Source organism: Colobus angolensis, unplaced genomic scaffold, assembly GCF_000951035.1.
Source record: "Colobus angolensis palliatus isolate OR3802 unplaced genomic scaffold, Cang.pa_1.0 Scaffold102, whole genome shotgun sequence".
NCBI classification, from domain to species: Eukaryota; Metazoa; Chordata; class Mammalia; order Primates; family Cercopithecidae; genus Colobus; species Colobus angolensis.
In genome coordinates this window covers 4,028,691-4,051,424 of record NW_012111142.1, presented here as the reverse complement: position 1 = coordinate 4,051,424, position 22,734 = coordinate 4,028,691, and the positions used below count along the sequence as shown (strand labels likewise).

General features: G+C 40.8%; 1 protein-coding gene across 1 annotated transcript in view; it reads left to right on the top strand.

The window, feature by feature from the left end:
- Positions 1-22,734, top strand: part of INADL (InaD-like (Drosophila)) — a 472,039-nt gene that overhangs the window by 4,770 nt on the left and 444,535 nt on the right. The window contains exons 2-6 of the mRNA XM_011941560.1: positions 12,281-12,337; positions 12,440-12,606; positions 15,665-15,859; positions 18,693-18,832; positions 20,822-21,017. Coding sequence (XP_011796950.1) covers positions 12,316-12,337; positions 12,440-12,606; positions 15,665-15,859; positions 18,693-18,832; positions 20,822-21,017 — 720 coding nt within the window. The 5' untranslated portion in view covers positions 12,281-12,315. The remainder of the gene's footprint in view (positions 1-12,280; positions 12,338-12,439; positions 12,607-15,664; positions 15,860-18,692; positions 18,833-20,821; positions 21,018-22,734) is intronic.

The window sequence follows — 22,734 nt, the reverse complement described above, 5'->3', positions numbered from 1 at the left end:
CCTGGGAGGTGGAGGTTTCAGTGAGCCAAGATCGCACCACTGCACTCCAGCCTGGGCAACAGAGTGAGACCCTATCTCAAAAAAAAAAAAAAAAAGGGCTGGGTGTGGTGGCTCACACCTGTAATTCCAGCACTTTGGGAGGCCGAGGCAGGTGGATCACCTGAAGTTGGGAGTTTGAGACCAGCCTGACCAACATGGGAAAACCCCATCTCCACTAAAAATACAAAATTAGCCAGGCGTGGTGGCTCATACCTGTAATCCCAGCTACTCGGGAAGTTGAGGCAGGAGAATTGCCTGAATCTGGGAGGCAGAGGTTGCAGTGAGCCAAGATTGTGCCATTGCACTCCAGCCTGGGCAACAAGAGCAAAACTCCATCTCACAAACTAAAAATAATAAAAGAAGGCTACCATATAACAGTTTAACTTTGTTCCTACAAAAGTGGCCAAGTTATAGGCAGAGTATTGATATACATTGGTTAACTTTGAATAGTTTAATGAGAAAATTAGCGTGAGTTAAATGAATTATTCTGAAAAACTGACTCTGTTTTCATTTCTTTTTTTTTTTTTTTTGAGACAGGGTCTTGCTCTGTCGCCCAGGCTGGAGTGTAGTGGCGCCATCTCGGCTCACTGCATCCTCTGCCTCCCAGGTTCAAGTGATTCTTCTGCCTCAGTCTCCCGAGTAGCTGGGATTACAGGCACCTGCCAACACGCCCAGCTAATTTTTGTATTTTTAGCAGAGGCGGAGTTTCACCATGTTGGCCAGGCTGGTCAAAAACTCCTGACCTTGTGATCCGCCCGCCTCGGCCTCCCAAAGTGTTGGGATTACAAGCATGTGCCATGGCGCCCAGCCTTCATTTCATTTAAAAAAAATGTATTTATGTTCATTGAAGCACTATTCACAAGTTTTTATTTCAGATTCTGAATTTAAAGTTGTGTCTTGCAACTTCAACATTTCCTGAATGTTCACTATCAGGAGGATTTAAACATTGCTTAGGCTTAAGCCTAAGCAATGTCAGGATTGTTCTGGAATTTATGTATGTTTCCAAAATTCCAGGGATATAGTGGTCCAAAATATAGTATTTTTATATTTAAAGTGTTGGGAAAAGGTCTTGTCATTTGGTAGGAACACAAGGCTAGGACACCTGACTTGAATCTGCATTTGTATAGCAGCAGATGTATTTATTTGAAGTACTGGTGAAGAGCAACCATTATTCTTTGGCTAGGAAAATTTGTTTATCATTTAATCAGTACTTCCTAAATGCTGAACTTTGAGGACAAAAGAATGATAATTAGACACATCCTGAGCTTTGTACTGCAAAGGAAACACTAGAAACTTAAAGCTTCAATGTTTGAATAACTTCAGAAATCATGACTATATTTACGCTTGACATTGATATTTGCACTTGATATTGATAAGCATAAATATTATTATATTTACACTTGCTCATTGATTCTTCCAACTCCTTGGTTCAATGAGCTCTGGAAAATTCCCAGTGGGGAGTTATGTGTGGTCTAATGGTGACCTGCCCAATTCGCAGGTGCGGTTAGAGGCTGAACACCTGTTCTTTCCCAAAGAGATTGCAAGTGATCTTTTTCTCCCCAAATTTCAGCTTAGACATATCATATATCTTAGTAAATCAGTGGGGAGTTACATTCTTGTGAGGTGCTGGGAGCTCAAAAAGCGTGTTTTGCAGAATCCTTACTTTGCCTAAATTCTTGATTCTATTATATATATTTTATTTTTTTTCTTTTTGAGACAAAGTCTTGCTCTGTCACCAGGCTGGAATGCAGTGGTATGATCTTGGCTCACTGTAGTCTCGGCTCACTGCAATCTCCACCTCCCCCGTTCAAGCAGTTCTCCTGCCTCAGCCTCCCAAGTAGCTGGGATTACAGGCATGCATCACCACGCCCAGCTGATTTTTGTATTTTTAGTAGAGATAGGGTTTCACCATGTTGACCAGGCTGGTCTCGAACTCCTGACCTCAGGTGATCCACCTGCCTTGGCCTCCCAAAGTGCTGGGATTACAGACGTGAGCCACCATGCCTGGCCTATATATTTTATTTATTAAGTTTTTTATCTTAATCACATCAAGAGTTTAATAAAATATATATGATAAATATAATAAAATAGAGAATATAATTTAATTTAAAATTAAATTTCTGTCTCTCTTCAAATACTTCATTAATTGGCATTGGCCTAGGCCTTGGGTTTTAAAAAGCCACAATATTATAATAATTTCCTTCAATCACATTCTACAGTGAACCAGATAGGAAAAATTCATGGCACAAACTCTCTTGATCAATGATGGAGTGGAAACTCCCAAGCATAATAAAGTTCTTCTCTGGAGGCGGTCCAACTATGAGGACAGTAGTACAATGTGGCTTCTTAATTTCTAGCTGTGACCAATTGTAGGTAGCCTATCTATGACAAGTTAGACTCAGTTTTACCATGTCAACAAAGTTGAAATCCCCCTCCATAAGCCCTGTTGGTTTCTTAACTAAACAGGTAAAGTTTGAATGACCAAAGATTTCCTGTGACCATACCCTGAGTGAGACATAGGTTCCATTTAGCCTGAGTGCTGTTTGATGGATAGTGAGTTGCAGAGTTACTTGTGTTTCTTCCTTCTCTTGTCATATACTCTTTTTTTTATCACAGCTAACTGCACCCTCAATTTCCTGGGCTCAGGTGATTCTCTCACCTCAGCCTCCCAAATAACTGAAACTACAGCTTTGCCACCGTGCCTGGCTAATTTTTTTTTTTTGTAGATACAGGACTTTGCTATGTTGCCCAGGCTGGTCTCAAACTCCTGGGCTCATGATCCGCCCGTCTCGGCCTCCCAAAGTGCTGGGATTACAGGCTTGAGCCACCGCGCCCGGCCCCACTTAGGCCTTTCAAAGTCCTGGGATTACAGGCATGAGCCACCATGCCTGGCCTTATGTACTTGTAGAGCTTTAATCTTCTTCCCTAGACATTTCTTTACACCATGAAATTGTAATTTTCCAGGCCTGCTTTGTGGGCATAGTTTAAGCTTACTAATTATGAGTCACATACTTGGGTTTCGTGGTGTGCACCTGTAGTCCCACCGACTCAAGAGGCTGAGGCAGAAGGATCTCTTTAGCCCAGGAGTTCAAATGCAGACTGGCAACATAATGAGACTCTGTTTCTAAGAAAATAGAATAAAATAAGAGAGGTAGATGGCCAACCAATTTCTACCCTTAATCCTTACCAAGGGATACTCCCCTGTGGTCTCCAAAATGTGCAAGATGATCCATTAAGAGGTTAGGAAGATGGCAGGGCGCGATGGCTCACGCCTGTAATCCCAGCACTTTGGGAGTTCGAGGTGGGTTGGTCACGAGGTCAGGAGTTCAAGACCAGCCTGGCCAAGATAGTGAAACCCCGTCTCTACTAAAAATACAAAAATTAGCTGGGTATAGTGGTGGTCACCTGTAATCCCCACTCCTTGGAAGGCTGAGGCAGAGAATTGCTTGAACCCGGGAGGTGGAGGTTGCAGTGAGCCAAGATCGCGCCACTGCACTCCAGCCTGGGCGACAGTGAGACTCCGTCTCAAAAAAAAAAAGAGCTTAGGAAGATGACAATAAAACTTTAGCATTTTTACCTTACCCTCAAGTTTCTATGTTATGTTTTAAAACATATGTTAGTATAGTAGTATGTGTTTATTTTAAAATAAATTGAGATACATGGCCAACACATTTTTACTGATGGGAATGTGTGTTTTAAAAAGTTTGAAGACCACTAATCTATACTATTATCAGAATTACCTTTTAAAAATAGAAATCTGGACTCAGTACTTCCCTACTTAAAAGCCTTTAATTATTTCCTGTTGCTAAAAGGATAAAGACCAGTCTGCTGAGCATTATTTACAAGGACCCCTTCAAATTACTGTATCTAAATCAGTGCTGCTCAGACTATCAGTGGTGAAAGATCAGGCTCCTCACTCTATAATCTTTCAAGAACTGATATTTTTGTAAAATAAGTTATTAGAAAAAATGAAATTTTAAAAAGACATACAAAACAAGGCCAAGTTTTTTTTTTTTTTTTTCTTTGAGACGGACTTTCTGTTGCCCAGGCTGGAGTGCAATGGTGTGATCCAGGCTCACCGCAACCTCTGCCTCCCGGGTTCAAGCAGTTCTCCTGCCTCAGCCTCCCAAGTAGCTGGGATTACAGGCACCCGCTACCACACCCGGCTAATTTTTATATTTTTAGTAGAGACGGGGTTTCTCCATGTTAGTCTTGAACTCCTGACCTCAGGTGATCCACCCGCCTCGGCCTTCCAAACTACTGGCATTGCAGGTGTGAGCCACCGCACCTGGCTGCCAAGTCTTTTATTACTACATGTAAGACATTTTACTCTGCCATATTGCAGGAAAGTTTCTAAATGTTCATTCCCAATTTCGATACCTGTGCCTTTATGGGTCAAGCATCAGTTTGCAGTTTATACTTGGAGTAATAGTGGTCTTTTTTCCTCTTTCTGCTACTTCTAGAGACCTTATATTATGTCCTTTAAAGCTAGTTATTGTTTTCACAGAAAGTCACGCACTTTTGCACCTGTATGCAGTGGTTCTTCAGTTGTGGTCTCTGGTCTAGGAGCATCACAGGGTCACCAGAGAACTTGCTAGAAATGCAGATTTTCAGGGCCTACCTCAGACCTGCTGAATCAGAAACTCTGAGGGTGGGACTCTGCAATTTCTGGTATAACAAGCCCTACAGGTGATTCTGATGCATGCTGAAGTTTGAGAACCACTAACCTGGGGTAGCCTTATATATTACTCAAACCAGGACACTTTTTTTTTTTTTTGGAGACAGAGTCTCTTTCTGTCACCCAGGCTGGAGTGCGGTGGCATGATTTCGGTTCACTGAAACCTCCGTCTCCCAGATTCAAGCAATTCTTCTGCCTCAGCCTCCCAAGTAGCTGGGACTGCAGGCATGTGCCACCACGCCTGGCAGAGTTTTGTATTTTTAGTAGAGACAGAGTTTCATCATATTGGCCAGACTGGTCTCCAACTCCTGACCTCAAGTGATCCGCCCGCTTCGGCTTTCCGAAGTGTTGGGATTACAGGCATGAGCCGCTGCGCCAGGCCTAAACCGAGACACTTTGGAGAGCGAAGAGAGTGAAATACAGCACTATTAATAATGATGCTGGGTAAATTGTGACTTGAGGCTGTCAAGAGCAAATGAGGACTGATGGTCACTCTACTTTTGCTATTTTACCTTATCTTTTTTTTTTTTTTTTTTTTTGAGATGGAGTCTCGCACTGTCACCCAGGCTGGAGTGCGGTGGTATGATCTCAGCTCACTGCAACCTCCATCTTCTGAGTTCAAATGATTCTCCTGTTTCACCTTCCTGAGTAGCTGGGATTACAGGTGCCCGGCACCACACCCAGCTAACGTTTGTAGTTTTAGTAGAGACAGAGTTTCTTTTTTCTTTTTTTTTTCCTGAGACAGGATTTTGCTCTGTCGCCCAGGCTGGAGTGCAATGACGTGATCTTGGCTCACCACAACTTCCGCCTCCCGAGTTCAAGCAATTCTTCTGCCTCAGGCTCCCGAGTAACTGGGATTACAGGCATGTGCCACTACCCCCAGCTGATTTTGTATTTTTGGCATGTTGGTCAGGCTGGTCTCGAACTCCTGATCTCAGGTGATCCACCCACCTCAGCCTCCCAAAGTGCTGGGATTACAGGCATGAGCCACCACCCCTGGCCAGTAGAGATGGTTTCACCATGTTGGCCAGGCTGGTCTTGAACTCCTGACCTCAGGTGATCCCCATGCTTTGGCCTCCCAAAGTGCTGAGATTACAGGTGTGAGCCACCACTCCTGGCCTGTTTTTTTGGTTTGTTTTTGAGACAGAGTGGTGCTTTGTCACCCAGGCTGAAGTGCAGTGGCATGATCTCAGCTCACTGCAACCTCTTCCTCCTGGATTCAAGTGATTCTCTCGCCTCTGTCTCCCAAGTAACTGAGACAACAGGTGTACGCCACCACGCCTGGCTAATTTTTTATATTTTTAGTAGAGATGGGGTTTCATCATATTGGCCAGACTGATCTCGAACTCCTGACTTCGTGATCTGCCCGCCTCAGCCTCCCAAAGTGCTGGGAACAGGCGTGAGCTGCCATGCCCGGACTGTTTTTTTAATTTACAATGAGAGAGTTTTCTGTTGTGTTCTCATTCCAGTATTCCTAAACTTTTTAGGTAGTGTTAGTCACTCTTTCTTTATGATTTTTCTTAGCACATGGTACACACCTCTGCTCTGCTATTGTGTGTGTATGCCTTATAGTACAATTATCCCACTGTGTGGCTTGCAGACTGTCATAGCCATCATTTTTTTTTGTCACTTTTACTTTTTTTTTCTGATTTTGCTCTGTTGCCAGACTGGAGTACAGTAGTGCAATCATGGTTCACTGCAACCTCCATCTTCTGGGCTCAAGCGTTTCTCCCACCTTAGCCTCCTGAGTAGCTGGGACACAGGCATGTGTTAGCAGGCCTGGCTAATTTTAAAATTTTTTGTAGATACTGGGTCTCACTATAGATATAGATTTTGTAGATACTGGGTCCAGGCTGGTCTTGAATTGCTTGAACTCACGCAATTCTTGCACCTTGGCTTCCTAAAGTGCTGGGATTACAAGTGTGAGCCATTGCATTGGGCCCTATTTTTCATTATTTTTAATTTTGTTTTTTGAGACAGAGTCTCATGCTGTCGTCCAGGCTGGAATATGGTGGTGCTATCTCAGCTCACTGCAGCCTCAACCTCCCTGAACCCAGGTAATCCTCCTACCTCAGCCCCCTGAGTGGCTGGGACTACAGGTGTGCACCATCACACCCAGCTAATTTTTGTATTTTATGTAGATACAGGGTTTTGCCATGTTATCCAGACTGGTTTCAAACTCCTGGGCTCAAGCGATCCACCTGCCTCCGTCTCCTAAAGTGCTGGGTTTAGAGGCATGAGCCACCACGCCTGGCTCCCTAGTTTTTAAATTATAAAATTAATACCTGCAGCATTTAAAGTTGTAAAATGGAAAGTTTAATTTTTAAATCTCTCCGTCCTCACATCTACTTTCTAGAAGTAATCACTGTTACTACATTGACTATCTTTCTAAATCTCTTTTTTTTTTTGATATGTGTGTCTAGCTATGTTGACCATGCTGATGTTGAACTCCTGGGCTCAAGTGATCCTCCCACCTCAGCCTCCCGAGTAGCTGGGATTATAGGCACATGCCAGCATGCTTGGCTTAACTCTTCTTCTAGAAACCTACGCACACACATTTTTTTTCCTTACAAACATGCGAAAATAATGCACTCATTCTGAAACTCTGTCTTCCTCATTCAGTTGTGCATATTGGATAACTTCTCTGTGTTAATGCAAAGGGCTGAATTGTCAAAGCATCTTCATATGAATGTGAAATCTTACCCAACTCCAAACCTTACTCATGATTCAGAGGTTAGAGGCAGAAGCCAGACACAGATGAGCATTCCTTCCTGGAGGAGCCCCCAGCCAGCAGGCACAACTTCCAAAGAATTTCACTTTCTTCTACATTCAGACATAGTATCAACATACTGAAAACAGTTATATATGACTGATATGAAGTCACTTCTTCATGTATTTATGATAGAGTTACTATAGTTTGTTTGTTTTTTGAGATGAAATTTTGCTCTTGTCGCCCAGGCTGGAGTGCAATGGCACTATCTTGGCTTGCTGCAACCTCCGCCTTCTGGGTTCAAGCAATTCTCCTGCCTCAGCCTCCCGAATAGCTGGGATTTCAGGCACCCACCACCACGCCCAGCTAATTTTTGTACTTTTGGTAGAAACAGGTTTTCACCAAGTTGGCCAGGCTGGTCTCAAACTCCTAATCTCAAGTGATCCGCCCACCTCGGCCTCCCAAAGTGCTGGGATTACGGTAGGGCCACCACGCCCAGCCCTACTGTAGTTCTTAATTTGTTTACAGAAGTAAAATTCAACCTCGGGACACAATTTTTTGCTTTGGATTAACAAATGTTTTTCCTAAAGAAAGCCTTTTCTGTTTTGGGAATCTCTCGTTTTTGTTGTTTTTGTTGTTTTTTTTTATGGTTAAGTAAATCAGGATACATAATTCGTATAATAATACAGACACATTATACAGACTTTTTTGTTACATAGGTAAACATTCCTGTTAAGTAGAAAAGTAGGGTTCAACATTTTAGATATGATGTCAAGTTTTTTTAAAGAGTCAGTGTCTCCCTCTGTCACCCAGGCTGGAGTACAGTGCCATAATCATAGCTCACTATAGCCTCGAACTTCCGGGTTCAAGCAATTCTCTGGCTTCAGCCTCCAAAGCCACTGAACCTACTAAGGGGAATCTCTAGTTCTCTATTCTCTTAGTTACACAAATAGAAAATGCCTGTGATTATCTCCTGTTTTCCAGCTAGCCATGCCCCAGACATCCATAAATTCTTAGATTTTTTACAGAAGGCAATTAAGGGAGACCAGATCTATCCTGATATTTTAAAATAAGAGACCCTTTCTTATCTATTACAAACCTTTATCATGTTTGCTAGGAAGTCAGCTGTCATGCAGGGAATCCCCCAAGCTTGTCCAACCAGGACGGCTTTGAATGCAGCCTGACACAAATTCATAAACTTTCTTTAAACATTATGAGATTTTTTTTTTTTTTTAAAGCTCATCAGCTATCATTAGTGTATTTTATGTGTGGCCCAAGACAATCCTCCTCTTCCAGTGTGGCCCAGGGAAGCCAAAAGATTGGACATCCCTGCAGCTGAAGGAGTGAGCCACAGGCTTGCTGTTAACCCTTTCCCCGCTCATTCCCTTTTCAATACATTCAGACCTATTTCATCATTTTAATTGCTGGTTTTTTTGGTTTGTTTTGTTTTTTGTTTTTTTTTGAGACAAAGTCTCGCTCTGTCGCCCAGCCTGGAGTGCAGTGACACAATCCCAGCTCACTGAAACCTCCACCTCCTGGGTTCAAGTGATTCTCTTGCCTCAGCCTCCCAAGTAGCTGGGATTATAGGTGCCTGCCACCACGCCCAGCAAATTTTTGTGTTTTTAGTAGACGGGGTTTCACCATGTTGGTCAGGCTGTTCTCCAGCTCCTGACCTCAAGTGATCCACCTACCTTGGCCTCCCAAAGTGATGGGATTACTGGCGTGAGCCACAGTGCCCGAGCTGATTGCTTTTGATAATTTACTTTTTCCAGGAGTTTTGCTATTAAAAATGCAGTAAATACCCTTGCACACACATCTTTGTGCCCCTTTGCCAGTATTTATTTCAGAGTGACACTCAGAAGTAAAAATTACACACTCTTTTAGGACAACTTAGCAGTGTCAGTATACATTGTGCAAATTTTTATTTCCACCTATTTTTTCATGACATTTGGAGTATAAACTATTATTATCTCAAATAAATCAATAAATGTCAGTTGAGATTTGGCAGTAAATAAAATGTCATCTTATTGTTTTAGTTTGCATTCTTTGATTTAGAGAGGTTGATGTGTTAATGACCAGCAGACCTCTCCTGTCAGTCCTGTTGGGCTGTGTGCTGCTATATGAGAGTACAGTGCTGTCATGACTGCTCTTTTGTTATTCACAATTACCTCTCACTGGGTAATTGTATGAGTTGTACAGTTGAGATGCTGAGCACATCAGAAGTATTTCTTTGATGTTCTATTCAGTACTTCTTTTGGTATTCCCATTGAATCCAGTGAACATTTGGATGGAATACTTAGACCTTTTATCAATGCCAATGGCATCCCTTACTGGTTTTCAATATGCTTTTTTGCTTAATGATCTTGAATTAGAAGATAAAGATCTCATTCAGCCACCATATCCAGGTTGATGTGAGAAAATTTTGATTGTATAATACTCATATTTCTTTGATGGTTCATTACAAGTGTGTATCACTAGTAAAAATGATCACTGAAAATGTCTCGTTTTGGTCATATAGTAAAGGATTTTGCTAGCCTTTTGAGTTTTTAATTATGTTACATTTTAGGTTAATTTCATCAAATCACTGGAATTAAGGAAACATTATCCATAGAGAATGCCACTTTGAGTGGTTTCTTTTTTCCTTTTTTGAAACAGTCTGGATCTATTTCCTAGGCTGGAGTGTAGTGGCATGATCTCGGCTCCCCGCAACCTCCACCGCCCAGGTTCAAGCAGTTCCCCTGCCTCAGCCTCCTGAGTAGCTGGAATTACAGGCGAGCGCCACCACGCCTGACTAATTTTTGTATTTTTAGTAGAGACAGGGTTTCTCTGTGTTGGCCAGGCTGGTCTTGAATTCCTGACCTCAGGTGATCCACCCACCTGGATCTCTCCAAGTGTGGGATTACAGGTGTGAGCCACAGAATACCTGTTATTTCTTTTGAGCTATAAATGACTAGTAAGAGTCTGAGATCATTTGTACAGCTCGGGAATTTTTCTTTTATTTTTTGTTGAGATGGGGTCTCCCTTTGTCACCCAGGCCAGAGTGCAGTGGCATGGCTCATTGCAACCTTGACCTCCTGGGCTCAAGTGATCCTCTCACCTCAATATCCAGTGTAGCTGGGATTATAGGTACAAGCCACCACACCAGCTAATTTTTTTTGTTTTTGTAGAGATGAGGTTTCACTTTGTTGCCCAGGCTGATCTCAAACTCCTGGCTTCAAGTGATCCTTCCACCTTGGCCTCCTAAAGTGCTGGGATCACAGTGAGCCACTGTGCCTGGCCTGGTTCAATAAATTTTGATAAATATATACATCTGTGTAAACAGTACTCCCTTCAAGACACAGAATGTTTCCATCACGCCAAAAAAGCTTCCTTGAACCCCTTCCCATTGTAGGGGAGGGAAAATATCTTTAGCTTCTACCCTTCCAAGTTTTCAGTTGGGGCCCCTGTAATAAAAGGTAGATTAACAAGAGAAAAACATATAAACTTGTTTAATATAAGTTTTATGTGACATGGGAGCCTTCATAAGGAAGTGAAGACCCAAAGAAACAGTAAAACCTGAGTGTTTTTAAGTTAGGTTTGATGAAGAAGGGAAGAGTTGTGGAATGTGATAGGACAGAAAGGGATATGAGCTAAGAGGAGTAAACTGGGAAAAACTTAAAAAGGCCTGTTTGTTCAGATTCCTCTGGGTGTTCCTCTATTTCTATTTTTAAATTTTGAGACAGGGTCTCACTCTTCTCCCCAGGCTGGAGTGCAGTGGTTCATAGCTCACTGCAGCCTCAACCTCTTGGGCTCAAGTGATCCTCCTGCTTCAGCCTCCTGAGCAGCTGGGACTACGGGTATGTGCCACCATGCGCGGCTGAGTTTTTAAATTTTTTGTAGAGACAGGATCTTACTGTGTTGCCCAAGCTGGCCTCAAACTCTGGGGCGCAAGTGATCCTCCTTCCTCGGTCTCCCAAAGTACTGGGATTATAGGCATGAGTCACTGCACCTAGCCACTCTGTCTTTTGAGATTAAGATGCTGCTATCTTCTGGGTATAGAGAGGACACCTCTCACACCAGGATCCTATGATCTGCTTCAGGGGAAGTCCTTTCTGCACCTGCTGTTTCTCAGATTCCTTCAGCTTAAAATATGCAACATGCCAAGATGTCATGTTTTGAGAGTAGCATGTTCTGAAGCCTGTCATGGTCAACTCCCTATCACCCTGCCCCAGGTAAATTAATTTATAATTGTAGATTAGTTTTGTCAGTACTTGAACTTCATATGAATGGAATCATACAGTGCAGTTTGTGCCTTTTTTGGGTCAGGTTTCTTTTTTCAATATACAATTTTTGAGATTTATCCTTGTGTGTATCAGTAATTTTTCCTTTTTATTTCTGAATATTATATACCATTATTTGTTTATTCCTCTGTTTCTAGACACTTGGGGTTTTTATAGTTTTGGGGTTTTTATAAATAAAAATGCTATAAACTTCCATGTACAGGCGTTTTTGTGAGCGTATATTTTCATGAATACTGCGTAAGTATTTGTGAGTGGAAGTGCTGGGTTGTATAGTAAGTGTATTTTTAACTTTATGAGAAACTACCAATTTTCCAAAGTGGTTGTGACATTTTACATTTCTCTTAGCAATGTACAATAGTTCCAGGCACTTACAGCCTTGATGCTTAGTATTGTCTGTTTTTAAATTTTAATTATTTAATGGGTGTGTAGTGGCACCTCATTGTGGTTATAATTTGAATTTCACTGAGTGGAGTCTTGATAAAGAATGTTCTTGAGGTTTTCCTAAATTTTTCTACAGGATTATAGCCATCTACAATTGAAATTCATCTTTTATATTTTTAAATTTTTCTTTAGGTATCTTTAAGAGTGATTGAAGGGAATAATTCAAAATGCCTGAAAATCCTGCTACAGGTATACTGGATATATTGTTCCATAATTTAATTAATTAATGATTTTAAAATGGAATCTCAGATGGGACTTAACTATTACTCTACTTATTCATCTTAACCCAAGATAAACTGCAGGTCCTGCAGGTACTTGATCGCCTGAAAATGAAATTGCAGGAGAAGGGTGACACGTCACAGAATGAGAAGTTATCTGTGTTTTATGAGACACTAAAGAGTCCTCTCTTCAACCAGATACTCACACTTCAGCAGTCCATCAAGCAACTGAAAGGACAAGTAAGTTACCCATCAGTTTTACGTTAATATATTATATTGATATATTGAAACCATCAAAGAAAGATAGAGGAGATAGACAAAGACAAATTATCTTTAAGGACTCAGTTCAGCAAAGAGGCTGTATTGGGACCTGTAACCTATAACCTGTGGGTAGCACTGGCATAGACAATTTAGAAATGTCGATAATCAATTTTTTCTTTCGTAGCTGGGCGTGGTGGTGTGTACCGGTAGTCCCCGCAACTCAAGAGTCTGAGGTGGGAGGATTGTGTGAGCCCAGGGGTTCCAGGTTGCAGTGAGCCATGGTCATGCCACTTCACTCCAGCCCGGATGACAGAGTTGAGACTCTGTCTCTCAAAAAAAAAAAAAAAATTGTGTTTGGTTTTAGAATATGGTTTTTGTACTTGTTTAAATATGTAAAGGTCAGATGCTTTGAGAATTCTCAGCATCTTCAAAATTATAAAATAGTGCTTAACTTAAATATATTTTCTTTTTATTTTGAGACAAGGTTTCTCTCTGTCACTGAGGCTGGAATGCAGTGCTGTGATCCTAGCTCATTGCAGCCTTGACCTCCCACGCTCAAGCAATGTTCCCACCTCAGCTTCCAGAGTAGCTGGGATAGGTTTGTGCCACCACAGTTGGGCTAATTTTTAAAAATTTTTATAGAGACAAGGTCTCCCTATGTTGCCCAGGCTGGTCTCATACTATTGGCCTCAAGCAGTCCTCCTACCTCAGCCTTCCAAAGTGCTGGGAATATAGGCATGAGCCACCTCACCCAGGCGTATTTTCTTTGTGAAGTCTTTTTTTTTTTTTTTTCTTAAGTAGAGACGGGATTTCACCGTGTTAGCCAGGATAGTCTCTATCTCCTGACCTCGTGATCCGCCCACCTCAGCCTCCCAAAGTGCTGGGATTACCGGCGTGAGCCACCTCGCCTGGCCTGGCCTGAGCCAACTCGCCCGGCCGAAGTCTTTTATCTAACAAGAAGTGATCATGCCCTTATAGCACAATAGTCACGCTTCTCTTAATTATCAAATATTTATTGTCTTTCATGCATATTCTGATTAAAAGTTCCTTGGAAGCAGGATACCTGGTATTTAAATATATAATTGTGTTTCCTCTACTCATTTACCACACTATCTGGACTCTGCAGGCTCTAATACATCATTATTGAGTAAGGGACATATATCACCTCTTCTTAGAGGGGTGCAAATTAGTAGTTGTGGGATTTTTTTGTTTGTTTGTTTGTTTGGTGCTGAGATTGAACCAGAAATTGTTTTAACTCTCTTCTTGGATTCTTTGTTTTGGGGTCAGGGTTGGCAAATTACTTTTAAATCACCTATTCTGGAAGCTGAACTTGAATAGTAGCTATACTATAGATGAAATTTGGGCAGAATTTAAAATGTAATTGGATCTAATTTATCACAGTTAAGTGAAAATTTACAAAATTTGGGAAAAAATGGTTTTTGCTGATAAACTAAAATGCTTGCCCATTAAGTCTTTTGTGAGTGATTTGTTTATAGCCAATTAAGGATTAAATTCTACACGTGTGTCTTTCTGTGAATTGCTTTCTTTAGACCAGAATTTATACCCTAATTTTAGCACTGCCTATATTGATGTTTAGCTTTCTGTATTTCTCTTGGTCATAGAATATCACAATAGTGAATGCTGTTGGTAGCAACTGAAATTGGCAAAGATCAGCAGAAATCTATCACACTTGTTGGACTAAGAGTGGATGTAACTAACTACCCTATCCTAATAGCAATTCTTTATATTTGTATAGTTTGCAGTTGTTATATGCACAATCATATTTTATGCATTGGACTGTGTAATCCCTGTAGCTAGGGTTTTTTTTATTTTTTCTCTGAGGTTTTATTAACATTCTTTTTTTTTTTTTTTTGAGACAGAGTCTTTGCCTGGGCTAGAGTGCAGTGGTGTGATCATGGATCATTGTAGCCTCGACCTCCTGGGCTCAAGCAATCCTCCCACTTCATCCTCCCAAGTAGCTGGGACTGCAGGCATGTGACACCATGCCCAGCTAATTTTTGTATTTTTTGTTGAGACGAGGGTCTCACTATATTGCCCAGGTCTTGAACTCCTGGCCTGAAGTGGTCCTCCCACCTTGATCTCCCCAAGTGCTGGAATTACAGGTGTGAGCCATCACACCTGGCCTAACATTTGTTCTTTTTTTTTTGGAGACAGAGTCTCGCTCTATCATCCAGGCTGAGTGCAGTGGTGCAATCTTGGCTCACAGTAGCCTCCACCCGTGGGATTCAAGCGACTCTCCTGCCTCAGCCTTCCAAGTAACTTGGAATTACAAGTGTGCACCACCATGCCCATTTAATTTTTGTATTTTTGATAGAGATGGGGTTTCACCACTGACATTTATTCTTAATGTTACCTTTATTCTACTGTTTTGACAGTTGTATCGACCAATGATATTTTAAATTATGTCCACTATAATTACATGATTCTCCTCTTTCTACCAAAGTTTAAGTGGCTCCACGACTCACTTACTGCTAATCTTGAGTAAGTTACTTAGCCCTTGTGTGCCTTAGTTTTTATGCTCACAAAATGGGATAATGATATCTCATCAGACTGTTGTAAGAATGAAGTGATAATACCTGTAATCATCCTGGTACAGTACTTACTCATAGCAAGCACTCAATAAGTACAGTTATTATTATCGTTATGTGCTACCTGTGGATCTTTTGTGGCTCCCCACATGGAAATGTATAGATAAATGGAAAAAGGTTTAGTACCTTACACTGTTATATGACTGGATGCATCTGTATATGTGAAGTGTAGTAAGATGTCAGTGTACAAAGTAGTGGTAGAAGGCAGGAAATAAGAACAAATTTTAAACTATTAAACATTTTGTGTAATACTAAATTTAAAAAATTGCTAGCCTTGTGAATACACAGATTGATCTACCTTTACCTTATTTCTTTCCCATGTATGTATTTAATGTACAAATTATCCATGTAATGGTTAAAATATATTTAATAATTAGAAACAGTTTTTCTATAGATTTCTGTTGATGATTCTTTTTTCTCTCCAACAGCTCAACCATATACCCTCAGATTGTTCAGCCCACTTTGATTTTTCTAGGAAAGGTTTGTTAGTGTTCACAGATGGTTCCATTACTAATGGAAATGTCCACAGGCCCTCTAATAACTCCACTGTATCTGGGTTATTTCCTTGGACCCCAAAGTTGGGAAATGAAGACTTTAACTCAGTCATTCAACAGATGGCTCAGGTAAAGTTGTATCTTCTCATGGAAATATTTAGCTTCATTTCTCCTGTTTTAGTTTTACAAAGGAACTTATACTCATTCTTTTTGCTGTAAGATGTGTTAGTATGTATTTTGCTTGCTTGTATTTTTATATTGTTAGGAGGAACTGACACCATTTTCTAACCTGTGTGTTGAAAATTTATTGGCTTAAAATTACATAAGGAAGGTATCCATGTGTGTGGTAAGGAGAGTTTTTTTTTTAAAAATTTAACATTTATTTTTTGAGATAAGGTCTTGCTAAGGAGAGTTTTTCGACAATGACTAATGGAATGCATCTCTATTCTTGTTAAAATAAGATTTTTGGCCAGGCACACTGGCTCCCGCCTGTAATCGCATCACTCTGGGAGGCCGAGGCGGGCGGATCACTAGAGGTCAGGAGTTTGAGACCAGCCTGGTCAACATGGCAAAACGCTGTCTCTACTAAAAATAGAAAAATTAGCTGGGCGTGGTGGTGGGCAACTGTAATCCCAGATACTCAGGAGGCTGAGGCAGGAGAATTGCTTGAACCTGGGAGACGGAGGTTGCAGTGAGCTGAGATTGTGCCACCGTACTCCAGCCTGGGTGACAGAGCAAGACTGTCTCAAAAAGAAAAGAAAAACCCATGATTAATGAAAATTAGAACTAATATAATTTGGAAAATCTAGAAAACATTTGGAAGGATAATCCAGTTGTAGCCCCTGATACCTATTAAAAATTAAATAAACAATTAAAATTTTGGACATGTTAGTTTTATGTATGTTCACCTCGACCTTCAAGTGCCGTTAAAAATGAAACGAGGTTTGAGCGAGGTGGCTTTTTTCTGTAATCTTTGGGAGGCAGAGGCAGGAGGATTGCTTGAAGCCAGGAGTTCAAGACCAGGCTGGGTAACATAGAGAGACCCCCCATCTCTACAAAAATAAAAATAAGAATATAGTCAGACGTAGTGGCACTCACCTGTAGCTCCAGGTACCTGGAAGGCTCATGTGGGCAGATCACTTGAGCCCAGAAATTCAAAGCTATAGTGAGCTACGATCGCACGACTGTACTCCAGCCTGGGCGACAGAGCCAAGACCTATCTCTTAAAAAATAAATAAATAAATAAACTTGAGTTTCAGTGTTAAATAGAATCTGTTTAAGGTGTGATAATTGGCCGGGCGCGGTGGCTCAAGCCTGTAATCCCAGCACTTTGGGAGGCCGAGACGGGCGGATCACGAGGTCAGGAGATCGAGACCATCCTGGCTAACACGGTGAAACCCCGTCTCTACTAAAAAATACAAAAAACTAGCCGGGCGAGGTGGCGGGCGCCTGTAGTCCCAGCTACTTGGGAGGCTGAGGCAGGAGAATGGTGTAAACCCGGGAGGCGGAGCTTGCAGTGAGCTGAGATCCGGCCACTGCACTCCAGCCCGGGCGACAGAGCAAGACTCCATCTAAAAAAAAAAAAAAAAAAAGGTGTGATAATTAAATAATATTCTGGTCCTAGTTTTTGACTTTATAGTTCTATCCCTTTCTTTTTTTCCTTTTCTTTTTTTTTTTTTTGAGATGGAGTCTTGCGCTGTCGCCCAGGCTGGAGTGCAGTGGCGCAATCTTGGCTCATTGCAACCTCTGCCTCCCAGGTTCAAGCAATTCTCCTGCCTCAGCCTCCTGGGACTACAGGCACATGTCACCACGCCTGGCTAATTTTTGTATTTGTAGTAGAGACAGGGTTTCACCACGTTGGCCAGGATAGTCTCGATCTCCTGACCTCGTGATCCTCCCACCTCGGCCTCCTGAAGTGCTGGGATTACAGGCATGAGCCATCATGCCTGGCCACTTCTATCCCTTTCATCTGGCTAACAATTATTTTTATGTGGTACTGTTTTTAGTTGATTACATTTATGAAATTCTCATGTTATAAGTGCAGTTATTAACTAAAGCAATAAAATACCTGGCTGTCACAAGAACAGTTCTATCTGTTCTTACAGGTAGAACCCATGTAAATGGTGGCCTTTTCAGAGTCTTTTGAATTTACCTAATAAATAGAATATCAATTAATCAACAATAGAATTAAAAACAGAGCCCTGTAAAATGCAGCTGGTTCTGACTTAGGCTAAATACTGGCATTTTTGATATATCTAATTTATTTTCCTCATTTAAAAATATATTTTGCGACTGGATACTGTGGCTCACATCTGTAATCCCAGCAATTTGGGTGGCTGAGGCGGGTGGATTGCTTGAGCTCAGGAGTTTGAGACCAGACTGGGCAACATGTTGAAACCCTGTCTCTACAAAAAATATAAAAATTTGCCAGGCATGGTGGTGCATGCCTATAGTCCCAGCTACCCAGGAGGCTGAGGCAGGAGGATCGCTTGAGCCCAGAAGACAGAGGTTGAAGTGAGCTGAGATCATGCCACTGCACTCCAGCCTAGGCGACAGAGCGAGACCCTGTCTCAAAGAAAAAAATAAAATTAAAATGTACTTTGCATCAAGAGAATTTAGGGAAGTTCAATGTAAAAAAGTAATTCAGAATTTACTATGGGAAAAGGCATTTTTCTCAGGAGTTTCCATCCAGCTTGGGATTCATCTCATAATGTGAATGAAGTGTGAAAATACCTCTGATTCCCTGAGGTTGCAGAACACTGCATATGCTCTCTCTTATGCTCTACTGAAATAATCAAGTGAGAGGATTTCCAGAAATAATTTATTACTGAAATGCTGAGTTTATGTGGTTCTTAGGGGAAGCTACTTTTATGCTAAGCAATTTCAGTTCTTCAGACAGAGTATGTTGGTTAAATGTATACCATTGACTTTTTTTTTTTTTTTTTTAACGCTCCTTCATTAGGGCCGGCAAATTGAATATATAGATATAGAACGGCCTTCAACTGGAGGCCTTGGATTCAGTGTGGTGGCCCTCAGAAGTCAAAATATGGGGAAAGTTGATATCTTCGTGAAGGATGTCCAGCCAGGGAGTGTAGCAGACAGGTGGGGAAGCTGTTTATTTTCACTTTGCTAATTGTTTCCTGATAATTCTGACGACTATTATAAAGAGAGTGAAAAACTAGTCATAAAAACAGTAACAATAGCAGCTAACACTTGCTTTAGTTTTTGCTGTGCATTTGTCAGGCCTTTTGTGAATATCCTCCTGTACCCCATGGCAGCAGTTCCACTATATAGGTATCATCATTCCGTTCTATTGATGAGAAAGCTGAGATTCAGAGATTCAGTGGTCAACCTATAGTCACAGAGCTGTTAATGCTGAAGCCATGATGTGATTCCAAGACCGTCTGACTGCAAAGCTAGTACACTATTTCCCTCTCTTACAGTTGAACATGATATTTTAGCTACGGACTGATCAGTAGGATAGGAATATTGAAGTTCTCATTCTGCATATTATATTGTTTATTATTCTTAAGATTATAACAACATTTTGGTGGTCATGTCACTCTACCTGATTTATTATGCTTATTGTCAATTAAGAGGCCTCTCAAGTCTATGTTATCTTCCATGTTGTATTTGCTTTTGTGTTTTAAGGGGTATTTGCAAGCCTTTTATTTTGTCTCTGTTTGATTTCCAGTCTTTGGTTTATTATTCATTTAATAAGTATGCTATTCCAATGCACGTGTTAGAATAATAGCAACAATGGCAGTATATTATTATAAAATTCTTAGTCGATAATACATTTTTGAATTCACATTCTCCATTCATGGGGGATTAATTCTAGTCTCCCCAACTCAGATTTCAAACTTAATAAGTTTCCATGACTTTGCATCTTTATTCTGAAATCTAATGCAGCGTTTCTTCAAGAATTGTGGTGAGAATGGGTAAACAGGAAGAGGAAGAGTATCAGTGGTGTTTGGGAGATAATAAAATCAAATACAGTAAACCAGGACAGAGTAAGTCCTAGGCTATCTTTAGGATGCACTTTAGCATAAGAAGTTCAAGACTGTGCTTCAGAATCTGACTCTTGATAGGATGCTAGGCTTGTCTATACTTCAATTCTTTAATATGTAAAATTTACTAAGTACTTTAAAAGGAAATTGTGAGGATTATGTGAGATAATGCATGTAAAGCACTCAACATAGTACCTGACTCATGATAAGTGCTCAGTAAATACTATTTTTCTTTACAGATTTTGCTAATTTCTTTTAAAAAGAATCTTCTTACCCTGGTTAGCAGTTGGGAGATTGGTGCTTGGGAGAGATTACAAGGGCTCAGATTGGCCGAGCTCAGTGGCTCATGGCTGTAATCCCAGCACTTTGGGAGTTCAAGAGAAGCCTGGGCAACATGGCAAAACCCCATCTCTACAAAAAATACAAAAATTAGCTGGGCGTGGTAGTATACACCTGTAGTCTCAGCTACTTGTGAGACTGAGGTGGGAGAATCACCCGAGCCTGGGAGGCTGAGGCTGCAGTGAGCTGCGATTGTGCCATTGCACTCCAACCTGGGCAAATAAGAGTGAGACCATGCTCAGATATAAATTTGGAAGTAATCTCTATGAATTTTCAAGGAGGGTTTGGCCTCTATTGATAAATGTTGGACAAGTAGACAGTGAAGATGGGGTGAGAGGAGGTTATTGGTGTAGTTGAAAATATCGTTACCCCAGTGTGGTATGGGTAGAGATCAGATTGGAAGGGGAGGAGGTTTGGTTTTATGCAGTAATGGAGACAGTGTCCATACTTGCACAACTTTGGCAATGGGGTCCTATAGATTGTTTTTGTTTATTTTTCTAGGCAGATGGCTTTTAAAATGTGTCCGTGTGTTTAAGGATGCACTACCAAATTAGGTAATTGGTTCATAACTTCTGTGAAAAACACTCTGAAGAGCTCTGTTATATAATTAAATAATTATTTGATAAATGTACTAAGTGAAGTAGTACCATAGGCAACAGACTGCTTAACTTGAATAATAGATTTTTAAAAATCAGTTTATTAGGTCACTTAAAACAAAAATTTCTTTTCTTACATGATTAAGGGATCAGAGATTAAAGGAAAATGATCAAATATTGGCCGTTAATCACACACCATTGGATCAGAACATTTCCCATCAGCAAGCAATTGCATTATTACAACAAACCACTGGATCTTTGCAACTGATTGTGGCCAGGGAACCAATCCACACAAAAAGCAGTACTTCTAGCAGCCTAACTGATACAACTCTGCCTGAAACAGTGAGTTGCAAATTTGAAAAAATACTTAATTTTGAATAATGCCATTGATTGTAAGAAGTGTGAAGACATTTAGAAGGTGTCGTTTTACTTTTCTTTTCTTTTTCTTTTTTTTTTTTTTGAGATGGAGTTTCTCTCTAGTTGCCCAGGCTATAGTGCAGTGGCCAGATGTTGGCTCACTGCAACCTCCGCCTCCTAGATTCAAGTGATTCTCCTGCCTCAGCCTCCCGAGTAGCTGAGACTACAGGTGCCCACCATCACTCTCAGTTATTTCTTTTTTTTGTATTTTTAGTAGAGATGGGGTTTTATCGTGTTGGCCAGGCTGGTCTTGAACTCCTGCCCTCGGGTGATCCACCTGCCTCGGCCTCTCAAAGTGCTAGGATTACAGGCGTGAGCCACTGTGCCTGGCCCATTTTACTTTTCATAGTTAAAAAAGATGATCATATCTCTGAGTGCAGCATTAACTTGTTTAAACAAGATGTTTCATGAAGGTTTTTTTTTTTCTCTTTTCAATGTCCTGTGGGTCTCTTTGTTGAAGATTATTATTTAATATGGAGGCCAAATTGAAGTATTAGGTGTAATTTATTTAGTGATGGAGAGTCTTGTGTTCCTTGGTGATGTAGCCAATTAATTGAGAGTTTTTATTAGAGATTTACTGTTGAGTGTTTAAAGTAAGATTTGATTATTTATTTGAAAAATATTATTTTTGAAAATTATGAGGGAATTTATGACCCGATTATTGATATTGCAAAATTATAGCAGGCTTTTTTTCATGTAAAGACACATGTGGAACAATTTTAAAGAATAAAAGTATATGTCTCTTTTGGGAACCCTTGAACTTGCTTTTTAACGTTTTACAGATTTTGGCTTGCTGTAAGAATGCAAGCTAATAGATCTTATTTTCTTATAACACTAAGTGCTAGCTGATTTATTTAATTTTTATTCATTGGGACAAAAGAAAAAATAAGACTGTCTCGGTACAATACAAGGTCACAACAAAAATTAATGTATAGGCATTTTCCCTATTGTAATCAGCAATATTTATACAGCAGAATTTACATAATAAATACAGTGAATAAAGTGGGGAATTGTTTAACGTATAAAGAACAAGGGCTTTGGAGTCAGGCTTGTATGCATTCAAGTCCATTTCTCCCATATCCTAGTGGTGTCATACCAGGCAGATTCCTTTACCTCATGCCTTCCTTTGAAGGTATGACGTCTAGTTCTCAGAGATGTTGTGAGGCTGAATGAGAAGGCATGTGAAGCACTAAGCACCGTGCCTAGTGCTGCATACATGTTCTGTGAATATTGGCTGCTATCAGCTAATACTAAGTCAGGCATATTATTTTAGCAAACTTTCTTGTTTCCAGATAGTAGATGTTCTAGACATGAATTTATTAATCTCAATATTGCTTTTTTTTTTTTTTTTGAGATGGATTCTTGCTTTGTTACCCAAGCTGGAGTGCAGTGGCGTGATCTTGGCTCACTGCAACCTCTACCTCCCCGGTTCAAGTGATTCTCCTGCCTCAGCTTCCTAAGTAGCTGGGTTACAGGCACGTGCCAACATACCCGGCTAACTTTTTCATACTTTTAGTAGAGATGGGGTCTCACCGTGTTGGCCAGGCTTGTCTCAAACTCCTGACCTCGTGATCCGCCCACCTCGGCTTTCCAAAGTGCTGGGATTACAGGCTTTAGTCACTGTACCCAGCCCTCCAATAAT